At 41.1% G+C, this 21,413-nt stretch overlaps 1 protein-coding gene and 1 non-coding gene across 5 annotated transcripts; both read right to left on the reverse strand.

Annotated features, from left to right (window-relative positions):
• Positions 1–1,445: 1,445 nt before the first annotated feature.
• SLC46A3 (solute carrier family 46 member 3) lies at positions 1,446–19,379 on the reverse strand. 4 transcript variants are annotated; one of them, XM_074021795.1, is made up of 6 exons: positions 19,103–19,379; positions 18,209–18,421; positions 13,235–13,362; positions 11,332–11,415; positions 5,351–5,507; positions 1,446–2,992 (listed from the first exon to the last, which is right to left on the reverse strand). In XM_074021795.1, exons 2-6 carry the CDS (start codon positions 18,316–18,318, stop codon positions 2,911–2,913), a joined length of 561 nt encoding a protein of 186 aa, XP_073877896.1. In that variant the 5' UTR covers positions 18,319–18,421; positions 19,103–19,379; the 3' UTR covers positions 1,446–2,910. The 4 variants fall into 4 exon arrangements, with proteins under 4 accessions (XP_073877896.1, XP_065389191.1, XP_073877895.1 ...); XM_065533119.2 differs by having other exon boundaries at positions 13,235–14,105; XM_074021794.1 differs by having other exon boundaries at positions 18,894–19,379.
• Positions 5,109–5,214, reverse strand: LOC123569946 (U6 spliceosomal RNA). The gene has a single exon (XR_006693818.1). It is a non-coding gene; the product is annotated as a U6 spliceosomal RNA (small nuclear RNA).
• Positions 19,380–21,413: the final 2,034 nt, after the last annotated feature.

Below are 21,413 nucleotides of genomic sequence, written 5' to 3' on the forward strand. Positions count from 1 at the left end.
TTGAAGTCAGTGAGACTGTGAACCCACCAGAAGGAACCAACTCCAGATACAATTATTTAGTGAGTATGGAAGTGGAGAAAAGGGATTTAGATGTTTGAGGCCATGCAATGCAGGCTGTGGACAATCTCATTGACTAGTCCTCTGTAACGATGAGAAACTTCATTTCTAGTAGATACAGTAATCTAACCTCCTTTGTACACTACTGGATAACATGGAACATGTTTTTTTCCTCTTTGGTTTATCTTTAAATGGGCTCCATAAAGACAAGTCCTTCCATTAACATTCTTTCTTCAGATAATTGGGTTACATGATGGGAAATTAGATCTTTTTTTTTTTTTTCCATTTCTGTTTTGAGTCTATAGTTCCCCATCCCATCAGCTTGCATGCTTCTCTCATCTCTTCAGCACCACATTTACTAATTGTCTCTTAGGCTAGACACTTTGGAGATAGTTAGGTTCATTTGTGCTACATTTTTGCCCTTGGTCACCTCAATCTAATCTCCTGATATACTTGCTACCTCTCAAATCGACTTTTTGCTCAACTGAGAAACCATCTGTTAACCCTTCAACTGTATTACACAGTACCTCTTCAGTTCAGATGAGATGTGTAAAACCATGGGCTGTTGAGCTGGAAGAGACTTTATAGACCATCTTGTCTAAACTCAAAAAAGATAATTATAGGCAGTGAGTTGGGTACAGTTTTTTGTTAATGTGTTTTTGATGGGTACATCATGCTACACATATGCAATTCTTGCTTTGGGGTTTATAATCTGTTACTGCAAACCCTAGTATGAAGAACGTCAGTAGGGTCAAGTCCATTCATGTGTAATGCTGATAGGCAGTGAATAACCACAGTCAAGCCAAATCTCTGTGAGACTTACCTTCCTCTTCCGTAAAATGAGGAGAATGAATATCTACTTTATAAACTGTAAGATGCTTTTTCTTTTGGTTTGGGAAGAACCTTGGACAGGAAGGAAAACAAAAATGTATCAGTCAATCTGAGAATCACTTAGTTATTACATGAGCCCTCAAGCCCAGAAGATACTAGCTTAACCTAAAAGGAACGATCTTGGAAATAAGAATTTCTAGTATATTAAATGTGCTATTCACTAGTCAAGCAATCACTGATTTCCTTAAAGTCCTAAGCAATACTATAAAACAGAAGATCGTATCTGCTTTCAAGAGATTACAGTGAAGTTAATAATTTAGTTGCACTTTAGGGCATTTGTGTTATTATTTATGGTAACTTAGAAAATGGGAGGTATTAAAGGACCTATGAAAATACTGTAAATCAATTTTAAAAGTGTATAAGCTGGCATATTTTTCAATTTGTCTGCAAGGCTGGCTTAACGATTGGCATGATAACAGTGGTTACTCTCATAAGGCATTAAATATATAGATTTAAATGATTTTTACAAGTAAAAATAAAATTTTGTAGTCATTTAGTTTAGTTCAACAAACATTTATTGAAGATATGAGTAATCAAAGGTTGTCCAGTACTCAAGGCGATGATTGTCAGGTAGCAGAAACAATTACAAGTTGATGGAAAATGCTGGGATTGAAGTACGCACAAAGAGCTACGGAAGCCCTGTAGGGACTGGGGAGTAAGAAGGGATGTCAAGAAGGCTGCTATGCAGAAGCAGCAATGTTTTGGCTGAGGCTTGAAAGTTTCAGTGTAATGTGGGAGGAAGAGCAAATGGAACAGTGTGTGAAAAGACATGGGGGCATGAGAACACATGGTGTTTTGAGAGACCAAGGTGGACCTCAGGATGAGTGTAAGGCAGTCAGAAATGAGATGGAAAGGGGTCAAATCATGACTGGCTTGCTTGTTTGATCATTTTCCTATGAGTGACAATGCTGACAGATTCAAATTTAAGGAGTACAAGATCTGTATTCTAAAAATTCTCTTATCAGTATTTCTAATTGAACAAGGATAGACAACAGCTGGGTAAGAAAGACTAGAGGTGGAACTCAGCCAGGGATCATGGAATGTGAATATCCTTTTACTAACACAAGGGACAACATGTTGGCTCCAAACATTACTGTTCATTCAGTTTTTTATACCACTATTAGCTGTTCATTCAGTTTTTTAACTTCTTTAAAGCAATTTTATTTCTAATCTATTTTTCCCAATTACCCATTACATTAGAAACATTATCATGCCTGTCACTGATGAAACATATTAAGAAAAGTGAAAAATACATAGTCTTTAAAGTGCCTCCCTTTTAAGGATTTTGTATCAGTGAAGCACTGATTGTGGAATTCGTGTACAGTCTTCAGAAGTCAGTATATAAGCTCTATCAATAGCAGCTTAACAGGCTCTATCAAATGAAGCATTAAGAAGTATAGGTAAAATTACACATATGTGAAACTTACATCATTATTTTCCTACCAATGAATGATTCATCATAATTTTCATTATGCCTTCAAAAATCCCTGAGAGAGGCCAGAAACCCATTCTGCTGATGAAGAAACTAAGGTAAAGATTTCTCTTTGGTCTCAGTGTAAGAGCCTGGAATATGTCAGGGAGATTATTGCTTTTGACCTGATCAAGTTTCTTGATCCCACCTTGCACCCTTAAGTTTTAATGTTTCTCTTCTGTGTCCAAAAGTGAGGCGTATTTGAGATTTGTTCTGTGTATTGCAAGTACATTGCATGATACGCACAAAGTGCTCAAAGTGTGTGGTACCGCAAGAAGCTAAAGCCAGGAGCTGTCTCTCTGACTGTCCAGCTTAGGAGAAAAGATACATCAAATGGGTTCTCAGTGAAGCACTGATTGTGGAATTCATTTACAGTCTTCAGAAGTCACAGTATGTGATATGTGCATTCATAGATTCACAGTTATCTGTCTGAAGCATTCTTCACTGGATTCTTCTATTGAATTAACTGGATTGAATTAACTTCTATTGAATTAACTTCTATTGTCTTCACTGGATTCTTCCTGTATAAGAAGTTCATAGCTTCCCTCATTCCAGCTGATACACTTGACAACACTATAAAACGAAACAAGACATTTTAGAGTTGAGATTAAGACAATACATAAATAAGTAATCTGTTTTCCAACATTTTTTCCCAGTTATATAGCTTTTAATAAATTATGCAGATTATTAGGAGGAGTATCCTGGCATTTTGAATCCAGCTGATTCATGCGTGGTATTCTTAAAATAATTTAAAAACTACATGATTTTTTAAAATCTTCTAGACCCCTAAGATATCCCATCTGTCCCATTGTTAACTCTGTGTAGTCCACATAAACTAGTTATAACTAAAGCTATTAAGGAAGTTCCTGTTCGATCGCTGTAACTGAAGCCCAGAAACTTTGGAGGTAAGACAGCATGTAATTTTGATTTTTAAAATATTGAGCAGTGTAGGGTTAAAAAAAAACTCAGAAGCCCATCTACATTTACCTTATTATTAAAAGGACAACTGCCTTTTATCTATTAGTTATAGCAGAATTTATAAATATATGAAGACTAAAATTAGAATTACCTATTATTCTACTCACCATGTATGCAATTCTCTTCTTTAATTTAAATTTTATTTTCCTACTTTTTAAAAAAATCTCTTTTTTTTGGTAAAGATGAGAGTCTCACTATGTTGCCCAGATTGGTCTTGAACTCCTGGCCTCAAGCAGTCCTCCTGCCTCAACCTCCCAAAGTGCTGGGGTTACAGGCATGAGCCATGGTGCCTGCTACAATTCTTATTAGTTATTTTTCATGAAATGGCTGTACCATCATTTACTTAAACATTCTCCCACTGTTTGACAGTTTGGTCATTTAAAATTTTTTTGCTGTAATTAACATTTTTATATATCAATTTTTGACAACATTACTGAAGATTTCTTTAGAGTATGTTTCTAAAAGGAATTGCTGGATCAATCACTATGAACTTTGAAAAAAGAGCTTTTGATACGTTCATGAATTGCTTTATGATACAGCTGAATAGCACTATTATCAACAGTGTGTAAGATCAGTTGTCTTATGTGCTCACCAGCGCAGTATGTACTGGTAATTTTGTTAATTCAATAGATGAATAGTCTCTTTTTAAAAAAGATAACTAGTATAAATAACTTTTCATCAAAATTAGAGGAACTGCAAATACTCTTGTTCTCTGTCTGACACAGATCTAGGTATCAGAATTCAGTAGAAACAGTAAGTACTGAGCTCCTACTATGAGTAAGACATGAGCCGGCCCGTTCCGGAGTCTGCCATCTTGGCAGGATGCTTAACACCTGTGCTTATAGGTACTTTCCTCCCTAACTCAGAGCCTTACCCCAAAGTGCTTAGGAGAAAGCAGAGAAGGCCTGGCTTCTTGTGTCTCCACTGCCTTGATTCCCATCACTGTGCTATGCTATCAGTCACATGAAATGCACAGAGCTCAGCAGAAACAGATTAATGAGCTCTTCATTAATGTGTCAAATAAATTTGCTTGGACATTTCAGCCATCATTCATCTTGCCAGCTCACATTTTTTGTTAAATAGAAAGCAAAAAGAAGGCATAAATATTGCTCTTATATTTATGCTTCTGATCTATCCATTATATGTACTATTCATAAATGGAATTTTGTGCTTCTTTAATTTGAATATTTAAATTTAAAAACATTTAAACAGAAGTTTAAACAAGTCATTAAAACCAGACAAAGTCATTAAACAAGCCAACTCTGGAAAGAGAACTCAATAGTCAGCACATCCTATCTGCTTTTGTCATTTATACAAGAATCCACGTGAAAGTCAATCTAATTACAGCAATATTTGACCATCAGGGGATACTGTACTCTGGGAAATCATAGTTTAAGGTATAAATCTCTAATCTTAGATGCTAATTTAATCAATGGTTTAAAGGCGGGGAGTTATAACGAACAGTCTTTCTTTGAGTTCTTTATGCATGTCACTCTCTTTTTCTTCCTAAGTCTCCCAAAATTGTTGACAGATGCTTTCACATATTTTTATTTATTTTAATGACATGGGGGTCTTGCTATGTTGTCCAGGCTGGTCTCAAACACCTGGGCTCAAAATGATCTTCCCGCCTCAGTCTCCTGAGTAGCTGGGACTTCAGGCATACACCATCATGACCGGCTCTCTTTTTTTTAATTAAAAAAATTTATTTTATTAAAATATGAAACACTTCATGAATTTTCATGTCATCCTTGCACGGGGAGCATGCTAATCTTCACTGTATCATTCCAATTTTGTATACATGCTGCTGAAGCGAGCACTTCATGTCTAAAAGTTCTTGAGAAAAGCACATTCTGAGGCAAAATTTCAACAGATCTATGTAATTTTACTGGTGAGGTTAGGGGATTCACTTAATCCATGTACCCTTTGATAAAATGACTAAAAGTAATGACATACCATAGACTGACGGCTGGAAGTAGTAACAGACCAGCAGACAGCAGGAAAGTGAAGCCAGGGTACCGAGCAACAGTGACTGAGTAAATTCCATTAAAAGTAGAAACTGCAGTGACTCCTCCAAGTGTTTCTAAGAAAGCAATACAAGCAAACAGGGTACCTGTTTGGGGTAGGGGTATAGAGGGAGAAAAAGAAAAGGCAGAATTACAAAACAACAAACACAAACTAACGAAGACAACTGTTATTCACTGAAAACAGTAAACATGAGGGCACTGCTTGGTGAACGAAGTGCACGTTATTCCCTCAAAGTCCCTAGGAAGTCAGCAGCCCATTCTGCAGCTGAGGAAACTAAGGCAAAGGTTCTCCTTGGACCTGATGGGAGAGATGTTGAAAACTCCAGATAGCTGAGTTCCAGTGTCCACAGGGCAAAGCTAAAAAGACAATGCAGCTGACTCTTTTGAACACTGCAGGTCTCTGCCACTGCAGGTCTTTGCCTCTCTGCCACAGCCCCAGGCAAAGCCACACCTACCCCGGCTCTTCAGGATGCTGTCTCCCACCCTCCGTCCCCATGCTAATCTGTGATGCCTGAAAGCGCAGGATGGCTCCTAACAAGCAATGCGTCCTGCAAGAGCCTTTTGAAAGGTAAAGAAACCCTTATCTGCTCCTCAGTCTGGCAAACGTGACAGCTGCAGGCGGAGAGGAGACTCTTATCATACATTCTGCAAGTGGAATTTTATCCCCCTCTTCAGTGTGACCAAAAAATTCCATCACCACTAGATTCTGCATGTTTGACTCATCAAATTAACCATCCCGTGCTCTAGTGAAGGTTTATGCCACGGTTTAATGTTAAGTGATTCTTGAAAACATCTGTTTCCACCTTATTGCTTGCAACTGCCTCTGCCCTAAGGTGCCTTAGAAGATGAAGAATGGGGATTCTGCCACGGTCATACTTGCTATACACCAAAGCTGGTCAAGGGTAGGCCACTCAGCATTGTTCATGAAGTCTGCATGGTCAGTACAAGCTCACAATCAGAAACAGACAGTATTCTACCTAGGTTTAGTTTCATCTGGAATCCAAGACCATGTCAACTGAAGAGTTAAACCTCCAAAGACAGCCTGACCATCTTCATGTGCTTTTCTTCCTCTTTGTCAAATTGCTCATCATCAGATATAAAATTTCATGACCACTTTCAGTCAGCTTGATCTGACTTTCTTGGTCTCAGTTCCTATATATGTATCTTCTGCTTTCTGCAGATTTTGTCAACAAGCCACTATGCTTATTCCCCACTTTGCCAAGTTTACTTTTCCATGATAAACTGCAATGCATTTTTCTTATTGACAATACACATCATGTAAATAACTGTGTTTGCTTGGACTGATAGGAAGGAAAAGGCCAAGCTTGAGGGTTATCTTTCAAAATTAGATATGGTTTGTCTATATTCTAATTTTCCCCATGGTCTTGATCTTTTAGACCGTGTATTGATTTTTATCTATTTAAACTTTTTCATTTTATTGTACATATTCTCATATATTGCTTCAAATTATTCACTGAGTGATAGGACATACCTTCATAAAACATACATCTATCTCTGTGAAATATCATGTGATCACTTATGTGTCTTCTTTTAACTAAAATGAAAGCTTTGTCGATCTGCCTTGCTCACAGCTGTATCCCTAGGGCTCAGCTGTCCTGGTGCATGGCAGGCATTTAATAAATATTTGTCAAATGAATGAATAAAAGCTTAATTCAGGATCCCATTTACCAGTCATCAAGTAGCATGCAGACTTACTGCCTCCATGATTTATGATAATACATTAAGTCCGTTTAATTGGAAGGATGCTCTTCTACTTGTCTAACTACATTATTTTCTTTTATTTCTGATCTCCTGCTGCAGCCAGGAATAGTGCTATGGAAAACAGACTGCACAGCACTAGTTCTATTATATAAGGGTTTTAATCTATTCTTGATGGGAAATAGGTCAGACTCTGCACCATCTGTTCTGATGGAACCATACTATTATGAAGTAGCTTTAGCTTATTGCCCAACTTCTCTGAGCAGTTCAACTTGTTTAATAGTTGCCAGAGATAAAACAGGATTAAAGGATAAGTCCAACTGAGTTCATCTTCTAAATTGTTTGTTTCTTTTTTAATGGAATAGACTTCAAAAATCAAGTCTGTTTTACTGTATCCCAATTTATAATCACAAGGAGTATATGGGTGATGCCCAGGTAAAATAGTCCAAGGCAGCTTCAGCTATGAGTTCACAGTGGTGCAGAGCGTAGAGATTTCAAAATAATTACTGGAATTCCATTTTCTTACCTTTCTTATTTAAGATAATAGAAATAACGAGAGGCTCCTGAAAACTTCGGCAGTATTTCCCCACTCCTCTCATTATTTAAAGTGCCTAATACTTTCACAAAAATGTCCACTTTAAATAATAATGAAGAATAATAATACATTTAGTTATAGAAATGTTGGCATCATCCAAAAGATTGTTTAGTTTGCAGTTAAGAACAAAATAAGTATCCCAGAATAATGAAGTCACAATTCACAGTTACCGGAATTCAGAATAAGAAACGCCAAAATGTAAACATTTTAAAATATTACTGTATTTAACAGTATGATATGACTTTTTTATTTTTATTTTTATTTTTCATAGAGATAGAGTCTCCCTCTGTTGCCCACGCTGCTCTTGAACTCCTGGCCTCAAGTGATCCTCCCACCTCGGCCTCCCAAAGTGCTGGGATTATAGGTGTGAGCCACTGCACCTGGCGGAGATGACTTTTTAAAAGGCTTCATAAACTAAACCAAATATAAACAAAAATAAACTATACATCTTGACAGCTCTATTTTAGCTCTAAATCAAAGCAGGTAAATTTTTTTCCCCAACAGCTTTATTGAGATATAATTAACATCCCACAAAACTCACCCTTTTAAAGTCTGCAATTCAGTGGTTCTTAGTATGTTACAGAGTTGTGCAACCATCACCACTATCTGTGGAACATTTTCATCAGCCCCAAAATAAACTGTGTACCCATAAGTAGTCATTCCCCTTCCCCAGCCCCAGTCAAGCCCTAATCGAATTTCTGTCTCTATGGATTTGCCTATTCTGCACATTTCACGTAAACAGAATCATATTTAAATGACAATATGTGGCCCTTTGTGACTGGCTTCTTAAATTTTGCATAATCACTTCATAGTTCATCCACGTTACGGCATGTAACAGAATAATATTTCTTTTTATTGCAGAAGAGCAGTTTGCTGGATGGATAAACCACATTTTGTTTATCCATTTGTCAGTTCATGAACATTTGCATAGGTTTCACTTTTTGGCTATTATGAATAATGCTGCCATGAACAAGATTTTGTGTGGACATATGCTTTCACTTCTCATGGTATGTAAGTAGGGGAGGGATTGCTGAATCATAAGGCAACTAACTTTCTGAGGAACTGCCAAACTGCTTTGCACAGCTGCTGCACCATTTTATGTTCCCACTCGCCGTGTATGAGGGCTCCAATTTCTCCACATCCTCATCAACACTTGCTATGGCCTATTTTATTTTGGCCACCCCCGTGGGTCTCACTCTGTGGTTTTGCTTTGCATTTCCCTGATGGCTAAAGATATCCAGCATTTTCATGTGCTTATCGGTCATTTGTATATCTTCTGTTCAAATCCTTTGCCCATTTTTAAACTGAGCTGTCTTTTTGTTGTTGAATTTTAAGGGTTCTTAAATATGCTGCATACAAGTTCCTGATCAGACAAATACAATTTGCAAATATCTTCTCCTATTCTGTGGGTTGTCGGTTGCCCTTTCTCTCCTTCCTCCCCTCCCCTCCCCTCTCCTCTCCTTTCCTTTCCTTTCCTTTCCTTTCTGTATTTTTAGTAGAGAAGGGGTTTCACCATGTTGGTAAGACTGGTCTCGAACTCCTGACCTCAGGTGATGCGCCCACCTTGCCCTTCCAAACTGCTGGGATTACAGGTGTGAGCCACTGCTCCTGGCCTCACTTTCTTGATGTTGTCCTTTGAAACATACAAACTTTTCAAAGGACAAACTTTGAGTGAAATTTTTGGATGAAGTCTAATCTATCAATGTTTTCCTTTGTTGTTGTGCTTTTGGTGTCATATCTAAGAAACTATTGCATAATCCAAAGAAGCAGATAGATTTTTACATAGTTTATATAAATTTTTCCATTCTTTAGTGGTTTTCAAAGTAATCATCATCACATCATCTATAAACAAATGCGTGAATATAAAGCTTCATCTTATGAGTGTAAAATAAGAGGCCGGGCACGGTGGCTCATGCCTGTAATCCCAGCACTTTGGGAGGCTAAGGCGGGACGATAACCTGAGGTCAGGAGTTCAAGACCAGCCTGGCCAACATGGTGAAACGCCGTCTCTACTAAAAACACAAAAATTAGCCAAGCCTGGTGGCAGGAACCTGTAATCCCAGCTACTCAGGAGGCTGAGGCAGGAGAATTGCTTGAACCCAGGAGGTGGAGGTTGCAGTGAGCTGAGATCGCACCATTGCACCTCAGCCTGGACAACAAGAGCAAAACTGTCTCAAAAAAAAAAAAAAAAAAGAAAGAAAGAAAGCATATTTTTAATTTATTGAATTATGTAGTCTTCTCCAGTGTTGACTAAACGGGTAAAAATACAGTAGCATAATTATGAATTATTCATAAATCAAATAAGTACATTCATAGCACTGGGCTAAGATATGACATTAAAGAAAGTGCCAATGTCTAATAAGATTCATATGATACAAAAGGGAAGGAGGACAACCCCATATGCCTGATATCTAACTAGTAACTAGTTCTCACTGAACATTTAATTTTTGTCTTTGCTGCATCCTGGTTATTCTCTGCCCACCCCTTCAACTGTCTGACTTTGTGTGCCCTGCTCTGTGCTTGGGAGGCTGACCCCACAGACTGTATGGCTTGGACTTTCGTGCTGGCCTGAGTTCCTGCTGCACTTGGTTAAAAGGGTGAAACAGGGGAAGGGATACGGTGTTTCTTCTCTGCTTCCTATCTGGGGCATCTCTCTGGCTGCCCTGACATTGCCCACTCTCTATAATGGCCTTCATGAAAGTCGCTCGATTGAACCAGCTGAGTGGGACCACGTTTTCTGCCAGGATTCTGAGTCAGGCCCAGCTGTGACATTTGTAGGGGCCAGTGTAAGAACATGATTAGAGGCCTCTATATTATATTCTAAGGATTTTAAAGTTATTTGAAATCTGGCTAACAAACTGTTAACTAAAATATATTATGCCTTCGTACTGTGAAAAATATCCCTTTGTAATGAATGATCTAGAAGACCAGCACACACGGAGGCTTCTCAGACGTTTTCAGAGTTCCATGTAGGAACAGAGTGGCCCAGGGTGAACTGGCCCTCAGCCTTTGGTGCCCAGCTGGAGCCCACCCCCATTCTGCTCTACCCTTTGCACCACCCTACTCAGAAAGGGTCATTTACATGTGGGTGTAGAGCACCCCCATCCTGCGATTCCAAGGTCCAGCCAGACCCTCTATAAGGAGTCGCCCCTTGGCTCCTTCGTTGATCTACAGGTGAGCACACTGGGCACCGTCCACCCTCAGGAGAAGGTGGCTGAGGAAGAGGATCATCTAGGCCCTTACTGGACATGTTCTGGGCTGGGAATTGCAGGAATCCAGGTGGGCAGAGTTCAGTCCAGAAGGAAGGAGATATGGTGAGCTCCCAGAGGGCATCTCCCACCTGGCGCTGAGGTCTCCTTTCTTCTTAGGGTGGGGCATGGCCCAGAGCCCGGTGAGCTCTCTGAAGTACAAGGCCCTAGGTAGGGGCTCCCTTACAAGAATGTAAGCCTTTTCCTCACAGAGCTTACCACTTTATTCAAAAGGAGATCTGTGCATAAAAAGGGCTGTAGAATATTCTGAAGCATTAAACATTGTTGTACACAGATTTGAGTTTGTAAAGATGGTAGATTCATATTTCTTAAGCAAATTAAACTCACCTTGTTCAGTCGAATGAACCACTTTTGACAACATGGACCGGAGAACAGAGAATGGCACAACAGTGAAAAGGAACGGCACCCTGGCTGTGAGAGAAAGGGTTCAACATCACTGGCGTATTCTGAAAGCTAACGGTCAATTTAAAACAGGAAACACTTTCACGCTGCCTAAATATTTCCTTTTCTACAAGCATCCTAACTCATTGTATCTAAAAATGGAATGAATTAATTGTAGAACTCTGTTTGATGAACTAAAGTAGACTATGGACAGGTCAGTTTAAGGTTAATTTACTCGAGAATTCCTATTCCAGTGCAAAGAACAAGAGATCATGTAGTTTTTAGGTCTAGATCTATTTATATAATCTGCCGATTAAGACTGATCTGCTGGCCGGGCTCAGTGGCTCATGCCTGTAATCCCAGCACTTTGGGAGGCCACAGCAGTTGGATCACCTGAGTTCAGGAATTCGAGACCAGCCTCACTAACATGGAGAAACCCTGTCTCTACTAAAAATACCAAATTAGCCAGGCCTGGTGGCACATGTCTGTAATCCCAGCTACTTGGGAGGCTGAGGCAGGAGGATCGCTTGAACCTGGGAGGCAGAGGTTGCAGTGAGCCCAGATCACACCACTGCACTCTAGCCTAGTGACAGAGTGAGACTCCGTCTCAAAAAAAAAAAAGACTGGTCTGCTTATTTTCCTAATTATGTATTAACCTCTTATTTAGCAAATTGTGACTGCGAATTCGTTTTTGTTTGTGCTTTTTTCAGACTTGGCACTCTTAGTGTTAGCATGCCTTTATTATATTGATTCATTTATTGGTAAACTGGTTCTTTATCATCTTGCCTGTTCATCTTTGTGGCAGAATAACTTCATAAACACAAATTACCTCTGGTCTTCAGTTATGACCCTTAATAGTCAGTAGTTTTAATTACATCATAAAATAGTAAAATATGACATTAGCAGATCACTTTACCGTTCTCAAAGCGTTTTCACATAGGTTAACTTACTTGGCCTTGGCAGCTCTTAGGGAGACAGGGAGAAAAACTGGCCATTATTGAATGGTAGGGATTGTGCTAAGCGAGTGCTTGACAACTACCTAATATTCACTGTAATCCTCTAAATTAGGTAGTACCATGCCCATTTTACAGATGAGGAAATTAGGGCTGAGAGTAGTTCAGTAACTTGTCCAAGACCATCTAGGACTATAGATGGAAGTTGGGCCCAATTCTGTTTGGTCACACTGCTTCCCTGCAAGATAATAAGGGGTTAACACCTTTATTAGAGAAAAGAGTAAACTGGACCTTTCCCAGAGTCTCATTTGATAGTTCCATAGCCTTTTCCAATGCAGTATCTCATTCGAATCCTGCAAAAACCGTTATGAGGTAGGTAGTTAAGGAAGCAGGCTAATTTGCCAACCAGCAATTCATCAAAAATCAATTTATGAAATGGCCAATTTGCTGAAAGGTCAATTTGCAAAACCTGCCTTTAAAAAATTTCTTCTTGAATATATTAAATTGACATAGTTTTTTGTCTTGTAAGTATTTTTAGTATACCTTATATCATTGTCCTCAATATTTTTATGGAAAGTAGTCTTCTTAGTAGCATTTTAAGAAATGTTCACTTTAATGAAAGCTATGTGGAAGAACTGACTCATAACAAGAACGTTCCTGAAAACAATTTCGTGGCAAATATACAAATTTGGGAAATGCGGTTATTCCATGAATTAAATTTTTAAAAGCAAATTTGGCTTTCAGCTTATTGACTCCTGGCAAACTAGCTATTGCCCTTTAATTGAACTAGAATGGCTTAAATAGAGGGCTTTATATTAAAGTTTTTCCCCTAGTAGACAATATTCATTTTATATGAATATCAAATACATAGTTCTAAAGCTACACTTGGAACTCACCTAAAAACATCATCAGTGTTGTCTTGGCAAACGCGGTCATAGCCATTCCTGTCATCGTGGTAAAAATCCCAATGAAGGCCATATGAATATCTTCCATACAATAAGAAAAAAGCCATATTCCTAGGAAACTAGTCAAAAAAGAGGCACTGTTCAAAGCTGATCCATAACCTATGAAAACTTCATTCCAGCAGAGTGGTGAATCCAATTCATAAAGGATAAAAATTGGGCCAATGCCAATTACCACAAAAAAATAAGTGATCATTGTAAAAAGTAACAAACAGAGTAAAAATCGTCTCTTACTGGAAGCATTTTTAAAAAGCATGTAAGTTCGGTAAAATAGGTTTCTGAAGCCTTCACTACATGACATAGTAACAGTCTGAGATGAAAACTCTTTCACTGGATCACCAAGAAAAAATAAAATATAGATCAAATTAACAGCAAGAGAAACAGCAATAATTAGAAACGACCACCCAAAACCTAGCCCTCTAATAAAATAGCCAGATAACAGTCCTGTCAGTCCAGTAACAAGTCCAACTAGAAAGTCAATGATAGCTATTCGAATTGTTTTTTGTTTGTGTTCTTTACACTGATCAACTATATAAGCAAAGCAGGCTCCCCAAAATGTGGTATAATTGCCACAAAATGCACCAACGAAGGTAGATGCAATCAAAAGCTGGAATGGAAAGGCGAAATAGCAAAGCAAACAGAGCCAAACGCTGGTTGCAAGAGCACCAACGGAAGACAAAATCATAGGGAATTTTCGCCCGTAGTGATCACTAATAGACAGAAGTATGAATGTAGACAGCAGACCAGGAATTAATCCACTTATGTCCATCTGCAGATTAAAACGTGACACTTTTTTCTGAACTTCCTGCAAAGAAATAAAAAGAAATGTGTTTACAGTAGTTTACACAATGTGCATACAAGTATCATGGTGCATGCTTTTTGCCCTGTGGCCAATAGGTTATGGATGAGGAATCTCTAGTGCATGGGCAGGACTAATACAGCTTACATTTTCATCCAGTTTACAAAGCAATACAGACTGAGCATCCCTTATCTGAAATGCTTGACACCAGAAGTGTTTTGGATTTTGGATTTTTTCAGACTTTGGGATATAATGAGATACCTTGTGGATGGGACTCACATTTAAACACAAAATTCATTTATGTTTCATATGTACCTCATACATATAGCCTGAAGGTAATTTTATACAATACTTTAAACAATTTGTGCATAAAACAGTTGCCATTGAGTACTTGTGTGTGGAATTTTACACTTCTGGTAAAATGTGGTGATCAAAAAGCTTCAGATTTTGACCAGGCGTGGTGGCTCATGCCTGTAATCCTCATATTTTGGGAGGCCGAGGCAGGAGGATCACTTGAGGTCAGGAGTTTGAGACCAGCTTGGCCAACATGGTAAAACTCTTATCTCTACCAAAAAATAAAATAAAATAAAATAATTAGCCTTTATTTAGGGAGAGCTTGGCTGTTCCTCTTTTTTTTTAAACCTATGTCTTCACAGATAGATTAATGAGAAACATATTCCTTTATTTACTAAATAAAAGAACATTTAGAATAAGATAAAATTGAAAGAGGAGCCTTACATTGTCTACAGATGGTAGCATGCCATGGCTGAGTGTGGCGGCTTACGCTTATAATCCCAGCACTGTGGGAGGCCGAGGTGGGAGCTTCGCTTGTGCCCAGGAATTTGAGACCAGCCTGGGCAACATAGTGAGACCCTGTCTCTAAAAATAAACTTAAAAAAAAAAAAAAAAAGGCCAGGCACGGTGGTTCACGCCTGTAATCCCAGCACTTTGGGAGGCTGAGGTGGGCGGATCATTTGAGGTCAGGAGTTTGAGACCAGCCTGGCCAACATGGCAAAACCCTGTTTCTATTGAAAATACAAAAATTAGCCAGGCGTGGTGGCTTGTGCCTGTAGTCTCAGCTATTCGGGAGGCTGAGGCAGAAGAATTGCTTGAACCCGGGAGGCAGAGGTTGCAGTGAGCTGAGATTGTGCCATTGCACTGCAGCCTGGGTGACAGAGTGAGACTCCATCTCAAATAAAAAAAAATAAAAAGTAAATAAAGGTGGTAGTATGTCATGACCTGAGGAGTAAGATAAACTCAACTTCCAAGGACCAAAATGACAATGACAGATGACATACACACACAGATTGGAAGATGTGTCAATCATTATACTAGTTATTTGATGGAAGGAATTTTGCATGATCTTAAAACATTTTTTGCTTGCCATTTCTCTGTATTTTCCAAAGTCAATATAAAAAGTGTGTGCCATTTGTATACTGGGAAATGCTAAGCTGATTTAAAAAACAGATTTAAACCTTTTTTAGTCATTGAATGAATCACTGAAGGCAATGGTGGTGCCTCCTGGGAAACAAACATGTTCCTTTGTCCTAAGGAGCAAACGGAGCGTAGGCGTGGGTGGCACTCCAGCGTGGGTGGCACTCCAGCGTGGGTGGCACTCCAGCGTGGGTGGCACTCCAGCGTGAGTGGCAGGTGAGGCTAGGGGTGGTTTCTGGTTCCCGGAGGTCTAAGAGCACCAACTTTAAGGGAAGGGATCCAGAGTAGTAGTTTCTCTTGAATATTAATCCAATCAAGAAACAATAAATGAAAAAGTCAATTTGAAAATTTGGCAAAAATCGTTGACATGAGACCACTGCTCTGGGCAATAGAGGGTGCTCGGCAGCTGGGCCAGGCTGGAGGTGGGCCAACACTTGCCACCTGTACGGTTGCAGAAGCCACCAAGCTGGCTGGACCAAGGCCTGTCTTCCCTCATTCCAAGACAGCAAGAGCCGCGGACTTCCCCAGACATTCTAGTCCTCTCCTCCCTGGTCCCTCCCACTGCAACCAGGCGGCCTGCTCCTAGCGGTCAGCTGAAAGAAAGGATAGAATCAAATACAGAAGTTGAAGAGCCTATAAGGAGAGATTTGTTAAAGGATACAAAATTAAGCTAGATAGGAGGAGTAAGTTTCAGTGTTCTGTAGCACCACAGGGTGACTGCAGTTAACAGTAATACATTATATAGTTTCAAAGAGCAAGACGGAGGATACTGAATGTTCCCAACACAAAGAAATGAGAGATGTTTGAGCTGATGGATATGCTAATTAGCCTGATCTGATCACTATACATTGTATGTATCAAAACACCACTGTATGCGCCATGAATACGTACAATGATTATTTGTCAGTTAAAAAAATAAAATAATGCCGGGCACGGTGGCTCACGCCTGTAATCCCAACACTTTGAGAGGCCCAGGCAGGAGGCTCACTTGAGGCCAGGAGTTTAAAGCCAGCCTGGGGAACAGAGCAAGACCCTGTCTCTACAAAAAAAAAAAAAAAATTAAAAATTAGCTGAGTATAGTGGCAAGGGCCTGTAGTCCCAGCTACTCAGGAGGCTGAGGTGAGAGGATCACTTGAGCCTAGAGTTCAAAGTTGCAGAGAGCTATCACCACACCACTCCACTCCAGCGTGGGCAGCAGACTGAGACCCTGTCTCAAAAAGTACCATACATGCATAAATACATAATAAACAAAAAACACTTCAGGTGATTCCAACGTCCAGTCAAGGTTAAAAAACACTGTGTGACAGGTTCCAGGATGGGATTCAAGTACGTATCTAACAAACATCTCCAAAGCCAAAATCTGAAGAGCATCCCTACGTAGGACCCCAATTTTGAAACTAAGAGGATTTGTTAAACTCTATTCTGTTTATGTGTGTTTTTCTCAACCTAGAGAGACTCTGGGCTTCTCAGGTGCAGAGCCATTTTGCCTATCCTTGTCACCACAGGATAATGCGTTCTATGCCAGAACCTTGATGTCTTCCAGGCTGTTCAGAAACAATCACTTCCAAGAAAACATTTCCCATGGGAATGCGGAAATGAGTAAGATTAGGGGTTGTGCCAAACTGCCTAGCCTCACCCCAGCAAGGTTCCACCTGACACCTCGGGAAGTGCTAGAACCTTGCCTCTTGGGCGATATGCCATTTCCTCCTTCTCAGGCTCTTCTCCCGGTCACAGGGACTCTCAGAGCCAGCAGGAGGTGACTCAATTCCTTTTAACTCATTATCTTTCACTGGGAAGGCAGCACCACTCCTTTACAATCACAAAATAGCCCCAAGAAGAAGAGTTTAGAGTTTACAGCTGTGATTTGTTTTTGAGGCATTGTAGAAAAAAAAAAAAAAATTCCAAACCTGGATACTATCTCTTTGCATTTTGAAATGATAGACTTTTGTCAAAAACTGCCCAAGGGACCAGGAGAATGGTGAAGTGCATCCTGTTTTACACACAAAAAATTGGGGAGGTGGCTGGAGAGGGAAGAAGAAAGCCTCCTTAATATCTGGCTAAACGGGGGGTGGGGGGGTTACTCTGCACTCCAGATGTCCTCACACAGCTGCTCCTTAACACGCGACAGCCAAGGCTGATTTGACAGGACACCACCACCAAACAATAAACGCTCCTTCACCCCACCCTATGACAGACACTGGCCCACAATCTTCAGTGATGCGCCACTTTCTCGAGTCCCTGAAAACTGGGACATGCAGAAACAGTAAAAGGATTGGGGAAGAAGAGAGCAAGGGAGAGAGAGAAACATCAGCCACCCCGTCCACCAAGTAGCCCATTCCAACCTGCCCTGCCCCAATTTTCAGACTTTTTTTTTTTTTTTTGGACAAAGGAAGGAGACAGCCACAGAGGAGATGACACTGTGGTGACATTTTCCGAGAGAAAGGAGAAGGGCTAGTGTCGCAGAGGAGGAGGGTGTTTTAAGAAGAGGCAGATTTGAAAGGTGTCAGGAAACTTCAAATGGGGTGAGGTCCCAGTAAAGGCCATTAGGTTTGGGAATTAGGACTTTGATGGCTGCCCTAGAGAGAGCAATGGATGATGAGTTCAGGGTCCTCTGACTCAAAAGCCCCATACACATTCCCTTTTTTAAAAATACTATGGATATTGTAATTTCTTACCTCCTGGAATGCAAAAATTGGACTGCTTTTGTTTTTTTCACACTCAGAAATATTGCTATCAGATGAAAACGTGTAGTTGCCAGTTTCTTCCCATATTCTCCGATAAACATATTGCGTTGTCAGCGGACTGGTCAAAGTCATAGCAAATGCACTAAGGAAAATGGCAGGTTCTACAAATAAAATCTTCATATTGCCTGGGTAGGTAGCTGTATTCTATAAAAAGTGAAAACGGAGAAAGATCATCTGTCTCATCCCAGAGGCTAGATATTCAAAGATGGGGAAGTTTGAGCAATTTCGTGGAGTAAATGTTTAAACAAGCAAACTAGAGAACAGAAAAGGCAGTAAGCACTTTCTCAGAGAATAACTTTTACTTTGGAGTAGAGTACTCTGTAGCAACCTGAGGTTGCCGTGCTTTCCATTTTTATGATTACGACATTGTAGGACTCCAGCCGCCTTTGAGTCTTTGAAATAATAAATTGTCACCATCTTGGTTAGCCAATGATCACAGTACAGTTCCCACACTGTATACTGCCAACCGATTTTTCATAAGTTCAACAATGAGGTTCCTTTTGGGAAGACACAGTTGCACAACTGTTATTGTTATTTTGCTGCGTGTTAACAACGGACAGGGAGGGGGCGTTTTAAAAAGCAGCTCCCAATCAGAAGGGCCTTATTTTTAACTCACCCCACGATTACAGTCTTCCTGCCAGGCTGGGCTCAGGTCGGGCCGTGCCCGGTACTGTCGCCTCGGATGCCCTGCGCTCGCGCGCGCCCGGGTTCAAAGGCAGCCTCTGGACTGGGGCAACGGAGGACGCGCCGGGGACAGTAACCTCGGGCTGCGCGGCTGGCGCTGGGGTGGGGAGGGGACTTTCCCGTCGAACTCGACCAAATTACCCTTGTCGGGGAGTCTCAAGCGTATTGTAAAGCAAACCACGGCAAGCGCACTTCCGCGTCCCGAGTGACACCTGCACGGTTCCCCGCGCAGCCCTCGGCTTCCTCGCGGCTCTGCGGACTTGGCCTCAGCGCGGCGCGGCGGGGCACGGGGCGGCCGCTCCTTCTGCGCAGTGGACAGTTGGCCGATCGGTGCCTCTGTCGGTCGGTCCGCGGCCCGGCCAGCGCTCTGCAGTGACTCGGCCGCAGCCCGCTGAGCATTGCTGTCCGCCCAGGAGGCGGGGTCGGCTGCCGCGGCGCTGTCACTGTTCTACCCGGGTCTCCTGCGATTGGGCCCAGCAGCCGGTGCCCCAGCGGCGATTGGTCCACCCCGACGTCACTCTCCCCCGGAGAGTGGCTAGTGGATCGTGCACCCACCCTCGGAGGTCCGGAGTGGATCCCGCGCGGCGGAGCAGCCACTCAGCACCGCTGTTGGGTGCTGGGCCGCGCCGCAGGCTCAGCGGCTCTGGAGTTGCAAAGCGTTTCTGAATCCGAATAGCGTTTCTCATATAAACACATAAAATAACTGTTGCAAAAGTAACATGTTTGGGCTGTAGCCCCCAGCCGGATCCCGGTCGGGCGGGCAGGTGCCAGCAGAAGAGGGGAAGGGGCGCCGGTGGAGGGCATAGGAAAGAGAGTGTTCAATGCAGAGTTAGTGGAGGGTTGGAATGTGGTCGCTGGCTCTTCCTGGGGAGGGGGACTTGGGCAAATCGTTAAATTTTCATGAACTTCCATGTCTTTATCTGCCACGTGAGGATAATAACAGTCTTACAGGGTTGTCTAATTAAACACTCAGCATGTATACACAACATAACCCCTGGACATAGGAGGAGCTGTCAGTGCTCTCCAATACACCCACCAAGAACACGCTTGTAGTGAAAGAATTGAGCTATTACTTCTTGAAGCCAGGAGGAATGCATGCGTGAGGAACCGTGGGGGCATCTCAGTAAGAAGGCGTTAGATTTTACTATGGGCTTGTGTTCTGTGATTTTGGGAAGAGTTCAAGAAAGCAAGGCCTTACTCTGGATTGGTTGCTGTCAGGAAGTGGCAGTAATTCTATGACTGGGTATCTTAATAAGTCTTATTTAGAAGGAGTCAAGACTAGACAGAGGCTAAAGCCATGAATGATAAAGAAGCAGCAGTCACACATATTTGTCATTTTTGTGGTTTAGACAATGCCTAAATTTTGTCCGTGTTCAGACAAAATTACGACGTGGTCTTGTTTTTGTTTTGATCATGGTTACAGAATGCTCTTGTCTGACTTTGGTGTTCTGTGAAACTGTTTTCATTCGACAGAACAACATGGTCCAGAAAAGTTCTTAGCAACACCAAGGCCCAGCTGATAGTCCCAGCACCTGGATGTCAGAGCTGCTTTCTCTTCCTCAGCACTCCTTAAATGACAGTTATGTCACTGAATGTAGAGTTAAACGTCTTTGGTTTGAGTCCTAATTGCTACTTAGTAGCTGGTAGCCTTGGACCTGCCACTTAATCTTACTTCTCAGCTTCTTCAAATCAGCATTTATGAAGCACTTGTTATGAGTTTCAAACAATGGAGCATGAATATTGGAAAGAAGATATACAAACACGAGTAAGATATAGTTTGCAAGGACGACATAATATTTTAAATTGCAGTACTTTGTGCTAAGAATAGATTATTTTACATGGCACTTAGAAGATGTCCTTTTTTTTTTTTTTTTTTTTTTTTTTGAGGGGAGTCTCGCTCTGTCTCCCAGGCCGGAGTGCAGTGACAGGATCTTGGCTCACTGCAACCTCCGCCTTCCGGGTTCAAGCAATTATCCTGCCTCGGCCTCCTGAATAGCTGGGGTTACAGGTGTGCGCCACCATGCCCGGCTAATTTTTGTATTTTTAGTAGAGGCAGGGTTTCACCATGTTGACCAGGATGATCTTGAACTCCTGACCACAGGTGACCTGCCTGCCTCAGCCTCCCAAAGTGCTGGGATTACAGGCATGTGCCACTGCGCCTGGCTGAAGATGTCCTTTCTTATGGGGCAAAAATAATTAGTGTCCAATATACTTCCACGCTTTGCGTTCCTACTCTTCCACATGAAGAAGAAAGCCAGGTCTTCTTAATGAGTTCTGCTGCTGATCTCCATGGTGACAACAGTCATTATGGAAGCCTTTTTTTCCCCCAAGTAATATTAAGTGCTTCAGTATGTATTAAAGAAGCTTGACTCTTAATTGTCACTCTATTGGGCACAGTGGAGTAAAAACAATTCTAAAACCAAGTATATGGAAACCATCAAGACCTGTCACT

This window comes from Macaca fascicularis, chromosome 17 (assembly GCF_037993035.2).
Source record: "Macaca fascicularis isolate 582-1 chromosome 17, T2T-MFA8v1.1".
Lineage (NCBI taxonomy): Eukaryota > Metazoa > Chordata > Mammalia > Primates > Cercopithecidae > Macaca > Macaca fascicularis.